The sequence below is a fragment of the Austrofundulus limnaeus genome, unplaced genomic scaffold (assembly GCF_001266775.1).
Source record: "Austrofundulus limnaeus strain Quisiro unplaced genomic scaffold, Austrofundulus_limnaeus-1.0 Scaffold258, whole genome shotgun sequence".
Classification (NCBI taxonomy): domain Eukaryota; kingdom Metazoa; phylum Chordata; class Actinopteri; order Cyprinodontiformes; family Rivulidae; genus Austrofundulus; species Austrofundulus limnaeus.
This window is the reverse complement of record NW_013952660.1, coordinates 226773-233704: the sequence shown is the minus strand read 5'-3', so window position 1 is coordinate 233704 and position 6932 is coordinate 226773. Positions and strand designations below refer to the sequence as shown.

Here is a 6932-nt window from a genome sequence, read left to right as displayed (position 1 = left end):
GTATGAATATAATACACAAGTTTCACTTTTTAAATGGAATTACTGAAATAAATCTACTTTTTCATGATATTCTAATTTTATGACCAGCACCTGTAATTACTGAGAGAGTTCAGCTGGTGTCTTGGCTTTCCATGCCTTTTTACACCTCCCTTTCTTCATGTGTTCAATACATTTTCCCAGTGCCATTCCACATTATTACAAATAACTTCATTTCTGGACATTTATGGTTTGATTTCTTTGTATGTATGGATCACTTGGGTTTTTACGAACATCTGGTGAAAATTTCATGTCATTAGCACCTCTAGTAATATATTTACTGAGAAAAATGTTGACATGTTCAATACTTATTTTACCCGCTATATGCCTTGGCTTATCTCCAGTTGTTGACATGTTATTGTTTGTGACGTGCCTGCTTGCTCAGTGCAGTCATTAATGCAAACTGGAACAGTTACAGCAGGGGGAAGTTGTGTGTTTGAGTCTTGTATTTTCTCCTGCAGTGACTCTGTGTCCAGTGTTGGCTCTGTGGGGACAGAGGATGTTGGAGAGGGCATGCGTAACTGGTCGAGAGCTTCAAGAGGAGGGTCACGCACTGTGGGTTCTCCTTACGGCAGCCAAGATGGCCGCCAGTCCGTCACTGATACAATGAGCACCTACAGCTTCCGGTAAGTCTGATTCTGCAGAGCCCGTTTGGTGACAATGGGTTAAAAAATAATTATCCCATGGCCACACATAATTTTTGAACAAAAACATGAACTCAAAGAACTCAAATCCCAGTTAATTAAATCACAGTTGTTTCTGCGGAAAGTTTATAAGCTGTCAGTATCTCACTTGCTGCAGACAGCTCTATGAACAAGACATTAGTTCAGAATGATTAGTCAGATTAAGACCAGAGTGAACCATTCCCATCCAACGGTCTGAAAATATTCATGTAAATACTTAAAAGTACATTTCCAGTTTTGTGTTACAAAATTTACATTGAAGTTGATTATTCATGTTAAAGATTGTGTTTGTATGCAGTCTCTTATTATTTTATTTATTTATTTGCACAATATTATAAAACACACACCATAAAACAAATTTAAAGAACATCTGTGCATGAGAGGTATGACAACCCTAGAGTCTCCCAATACCAGTGGTGGGCAGCGCTAATCCAAAAATTAGCTCGGCAATTTCTAAAGCGCTAATGCCATAGAGTAACTAGCAGAAGCTAAATTTAAAGCGCAAGTTCAATTTGACACTTATTAGATGTCAACAATTCATGTACAATATATGCACAACACTGCCAACTAGCGGAGTATGAACTCTTGTACAGCTTAAACCTACAGTATAACAGCCGATTGCTGTGGATGTGATTTCCTGAAACAGAACTTTGGCTCCTGGTGTAAAAATTAAAAAGTTGTTGAGGATTGCTAGTTCAGCTGCTTCTTTAAAAAGTTGTTGAGGATTGCTAGTTCGGCTGCTTCTTTGTCTTTTTCTTTCGTTTGTTGTAGATTTTTCATTAAAAAAGCATCAACAAAGTAATTTTAAAACTGTTTATTGGAAAACTGAAACAATGCATTCTGGGTACATGACGGATTTGATTTGTGACGGGAAACGAAATCACGGAGAAAAGGAAACTATCTTCCCTTCAAAATAAGAGCTTGGATTTTAAAGTTTTCCATGTAGTTGCTCCAGTTGACCACTAGATGTCAGTCTTCATCAGCATAACATCTTTAAATCATTTCTGAATCTTTAACCTCAATGCCGATTGCTTCGACCAATTACGTCAAGTATTGAGCTCCAGCATTTAAACTATATTTTTTTAAAAAAGGAGCTCCGATTGTAAAGTAAAATACGTAAATCAATACATACAAAATTTTAGTATGGATTACCAACATTTATTGTTTTAGCTGGGACAGGGAGTTCTAAACATTGCCTTCCTGCTACGTAAGCAGACACAAAGCGTTGTGGGAAATGAGAACCCTGACCGAAAGCAACAGTCAGCAAGGATGTATACCTTCACAATAAGCAGAGGTGTCAAAAGTATTCACATTCATAATGAAGAAATTTATATTTATTAGAGGTTAGTACTGATGTTAAAAGCACAACACCATATTTTTTAGGTTTTCCTTTTTGTAATGTTGACAATGTTTAATCTGTTATGTTTTGATTGATATAGATTATACATGTCCGAATTATAAACAACACATAATTAAAACGTTATAATAACAGTAGATGAGACTTTTGTATGAACGCTTGTGATTCAGCCGTAGGTCAGTAGGGGGCAAACGCTCTGACAATAAGTGTGTTTATCTGAGGGGTGCTGTTGGATAGATCATGTGTGTTGTGATTCACTGAAAGTCATACCTTCCACTGTTCAAGATAATGATGACTGGTAAATAATTAGTTATTAGCGGTACTGCATTTTAATTTGAGAAAGTGCCAATCCGCTTATGAATTATAAAAATTAATAAGACCGTTAAAGCGCAAATGAAATATTTAGGTCTGCGATTAGTGGATTTGCGCTTTAGCGGGCTGGTGCCCACCACTGGTCTTCACAGAGTTTTGCTAACAGCCAGGCTGACTGTCCCCAACTGATTCAAACTACTGCAGACTTTGCCCAACTGGGAAGAGTGTGTAAAATCATGTAGTGTGTTCCCAGTTTAAGGGCCGAGAGGATCACACTTCTGATCTTTCAAATGGAAGACAACCGCCTAAAACTCTCCCAGTACCAAAAATGATCATCATGTTCAGCTCAGATCTGTGATTTATTACTGGATATTTCTGTGTCCAACTGACTTTTTTCTTTTTAGCCCACTGAAACCTCGTTTAGATAAAAAGTTTATTTAATCATTGTAATTTTTTAGTGCCAGAAGAGCATTTAAGAAGAACATTTCCTGGATACAATAATATCCTGTTAACTTCAGTTCATTTTCTCTGTTACCGATTTACAGTTCTTGTGTGGATCTGGACGACGAGGGCTCTGAGGCTAAAGGAGTTAGTGCCAGACGTCCAGGTCAAGCTCCATCTTCCTCCGCACTGTCCGAGCTGCTCGACGGACTACGTAAACGTAGAGGTGGTGCTGATGCGGGCGAGCGAGCTGGCAGCGCCGTGTCTTTACCAATTTACCAAACGACCGGAGCCTCGACTCTCAGACGGAGAGCCTCGGCCCTCTCTCTTGGTCCGGATGATCCTCAAGAACCCCGACCTGGTCCTAGCATTCTGAAGCCATCCTCCCCTCTCCTGCCTCGGGCTGCCAGCACTCGCTCCATTGCCGACTCTCAGGTGTCTGCAGGCGTCACAAAGGCCTCCCGCTTCAACTCAGATGATTTTCAGACTTCTCTCCCGTCACTGCCACACCTCTCCTCCTTGTCGACCGCTGTAGCCGCTCGCAATCATCCGCCATCCCTGTCCATCCCAGAGGAAGACCTCGGTGAACGTTCTCCTGCAGTGAGAACTCCCATCCAGCGCTCCCCACAAATACTACGGCGGTGCATGCTGGGGAATCACACAGCAGCAGATGGAAGCGAAGGCCTGCTGGTTTCGGAACCACTGGTTTTCCAAAACCGCTGTCTAGCTGGTGACCGTTCCGACGCAGCCTCTGACATCCTGCCTGCAATCCGGAGAGCCCAGTCCACCAGCAGCCTGGCCGGTTCAGTCAAAGGAGGCCGGAGAGCTCTGAGCGTCCATTTTGGAGAGTTGCCTCCCTCGATCCGCAGCAGGAAAACCTCTGAAACGGAGTCCTCCAGCTCAGGCGGATCAGGAGGAAGCTCCCAGGGCGGCGGGCCGAGACGGAGGTTTGAGAGGCCGCAGGGAGAGAGACTGGAAGCAGAGGGCAGTGAAGGGGGAGATGTGGCTTTAGTCATGAAGAAATACCTGAAAAAGGAGACAGACTGAGACGAAGGTGAGCTGATTCAGGCAAAATGAGTCATGTTATTGTTTCAACCCAAGAGCAAACATTACAACTAAACACAAAAATGTCCTGATGCATCTCAGTAATCCAGGTAGAAAAAATCAAAAAGAAAAAATAAGTAGGTCCTCTGGATGGGTTATTCCTTAGTGAAACGTTTTGTCTCTCCTCCAAGAGACTTCTTCAGTCTGATGAGTTTCAGGTGAACTCAGCCTTATAAGCAGTGCCTCCACATGGACAAACAGGTTAGTCACATGCAAAGAGGGCCATTGCCTAACAATAGGCTTGATTAGCTCGATTGTTCATAGAGGGTCATGTGCAGCTCAGTTTTCCTCAGTGATATACAAATCAGTTTGTTCTTTTCCCACAAAACTCCCATGGACATTTTTTATAGCTAATCAAGCCTATTGTTAGGTGATGGCCCTTTTTTGGCCTTCATCCTCACTGCAGGAAGGAGCACTTCATTCATTCCAACTGCAGTTAGACTGTATAACACATCATGATGTTATCAGTCACTTGGACAATTCACCTACACTGCCATCACTAAAATGTACCTTCATATACATTCATTTTTGTACTGTACGGTGTGTATGTATTTATATAACTATGCACATGTGTTTATGTATATGTGTATATGTTAGGGCTGTGTATTGGCAAGAATTTGGCGATACGATGCATATCATGACAGAGGGGTCATGATAAGATATATCCCGATATATTGCGATACTATAAGCAAGGCGATATATTGCTATTTTTTTGTCCAAAAATTCTATTAAATAAAAACCTCTTACAGGAAAAAATGAAAAACCAAAATTCATAGTCTCAGAAAATTCTAATATTATATAGACATACTTTTGATACATTTAGCTGTGTTCTGCTTTGTATGTATTTTATTTTATTTGTTTCATATTTCTTATTTCATCCATGTTTTCAATTATTAGACTAAATTTTACAATAAATAGTTTGAAAACATATTTTTTGCAGCTTTTAGTTTTTAATATTAATTTACAATATGGTCACCCAACACTTAACAATAGCCTCTACCTCAAGAGGTAGAGGAGCCAAATGGCTGACTCACTGCTGCCAACTAGTGGTCAGAGGCTGAACTACAACATAAAAATGAACGGCTGGCGGGAAAGTTGACATTTTAAACCTTAATAAAAAATCGATACAGGGCTTTAGAATATCGATACAGTATCGGGAAATGAAATATCATGATATTTCAGTGTATCAATATTTTCTTACACCCCTAGTATATGTGGATTGGTATATGTACATTACTATATATCACATGTGTATATTGTGCGGTTTTTGTTTGTTATCTTTTATTTATCTTTCATTACTCTTCTCAGCCTCTCCTGTATTAAGCTGCAGTAATGTGCAAATTTCCCCACTGTGGGATCAATAAATTTTTATCTTATCTTTTGCATGGGACTAAATAGAGCTAATCAAGCCTATTGTTAGGCGATGACCCTCTTTTGCATGTGACTAACCTGTTTGTCCATGTGGAGGCAGTGCTTATAAGGCTGAGTTCACCTGACACTCATCAGACTGAAGAAGTCTCTTGGAGGAGAGACGAAACGTTTCACTTAAGAAGAACCCATCCAGAGGACCTACTTATTTTTTCTTTTTGAACTAAACACAAACAATTAACTCCCAGTAACACCAGTCTGAAGTTACTGCATTTTCAATTTAACTGATGTTTGTAGATTACAAGGTTACAAGTTGAACATAAAAGATATTTCAAGTGACTAAACAGAACTGTTATGTCTTCTAATCCAGCGTTAAGAAGCTCTTTAGCATCATTTGCATAGATTTGCACTTGATTGCTGCTTTGGCAATCATGCAAATGAGTTCTGAGAACAGCTTTTAAGAGGAAAATAATGCTTTTCACGATGATCATTGTCTGGAAACATGGCCTTGATTCTTTTGGACTTGATTGTGTGCTTGGCACCACAACAGAAAAGTCATCAGCCGAGCTTCGTTAAACACATCAAACAGCACAAAACATCATTTTCATTGAAAGCATGAGAGACAGGACAGCATTACACAGATATAATCCAGGTTGGTATTTTTCCATCCCGGGTTGGTAGGAGAGATTGTCAGGCGGTAGATAAATGCAGGTTCAGACTTGAACATCACAGAACACCTCTCTGTCACATCATCCTCCGACTTCTGACCAGCATCTTTTTTTTCTTTTATCTCCCATCAGCCTCTTCATGCGTCCACATCCAGCTGTGAGCTTCAAACATGCTGCAGATCACAGAACACCAGTGGAAATACTTCAGACGTGAAAGCAAATGTCTTTTAACTCCTTATATCAATATTAAAACCACTTAAACACATTTGTTGGATTTTTCAAAAAAGCACTGTTTATATATGAATAAAATAAGAAAATGAAACTGCTGGATGATGTTTGAGTCCCTGACTTCCTATGAATGTGCTTTGCTCTTGAAATTTGTTTTGCAGTGCTGAGATCAGGAGTGTCTGTAGATTTGGCTATGAGCTCATAATTTTGGTTGGGTTGTAGGGTACCTTGTTTTCCTCAGTGATATTCAAATCAGTTTGTTCTTTTCCCACAAACCTCCCATGGACATGTTTTATAGTTATTTTAGGTTAGCTAGTTATGACTCTTGATTAGCCCAGGAAGATGAAGGGGGAAAAAAATGAAATTAGTCTTTGCTCAGTGGATCATGCAGCCCAGCCCTGACCTTTGTGTGAGAAACTGCTCGCTGAGTTCCTGCTGACCTGAAGGAGAGTGACGTGAGGCAGAAAAGTCTCCCGGGATAGAACGGTCGGGTAGAACCGGAGAATCTCTCTAGGCAGAAAAGTGCGGTGGAGCTGACATTTTACTGGTGCATGGTCAGAATAAATGATCTCCATGAGATGTGGAAAAAAATATCTCTGCTTACATCAAACAGCAAACATGAAAAGGTCCAAAACTGTCTTTTCTTCATAGCAGGGGCAGAACAAGACTTTTATGTAGGGTGGGGCACCGTGTGTGTGTGTGTGTGTGTGTGTGTGTGTGTGTGTGTGTGTGTGT

At 40.3% G+C, this 6932-nt stretch overlaps 1 protein-coding gene across 2 annotated transcripts in view; it reads left to right on the top strand.

Annotated features, from left to right (window-relative positions):
- myo18b (myosin XVIIIB) overlaps window positions 1-6297 on the top strand; it is a gene marked incomplete in the record, with an annotated part of 101803 nt that extends 95506 nt beyond the window's left edge. For both annotated transcript variants that reach the window (XM_014020572.1, XM_014020571.1), the window contains 3 exon segments: window positions 498-662; window positions 2934-3883; window positions 6102-6297. In XM_014020572.1, the coding sequence (XP_013876026.1) occupies window positions 498-662; window positions 2934-3876 (1108 nt within the window).
- Between the last annotated feature and the right edge of the window lie 635 nt (window positions 6298-6932).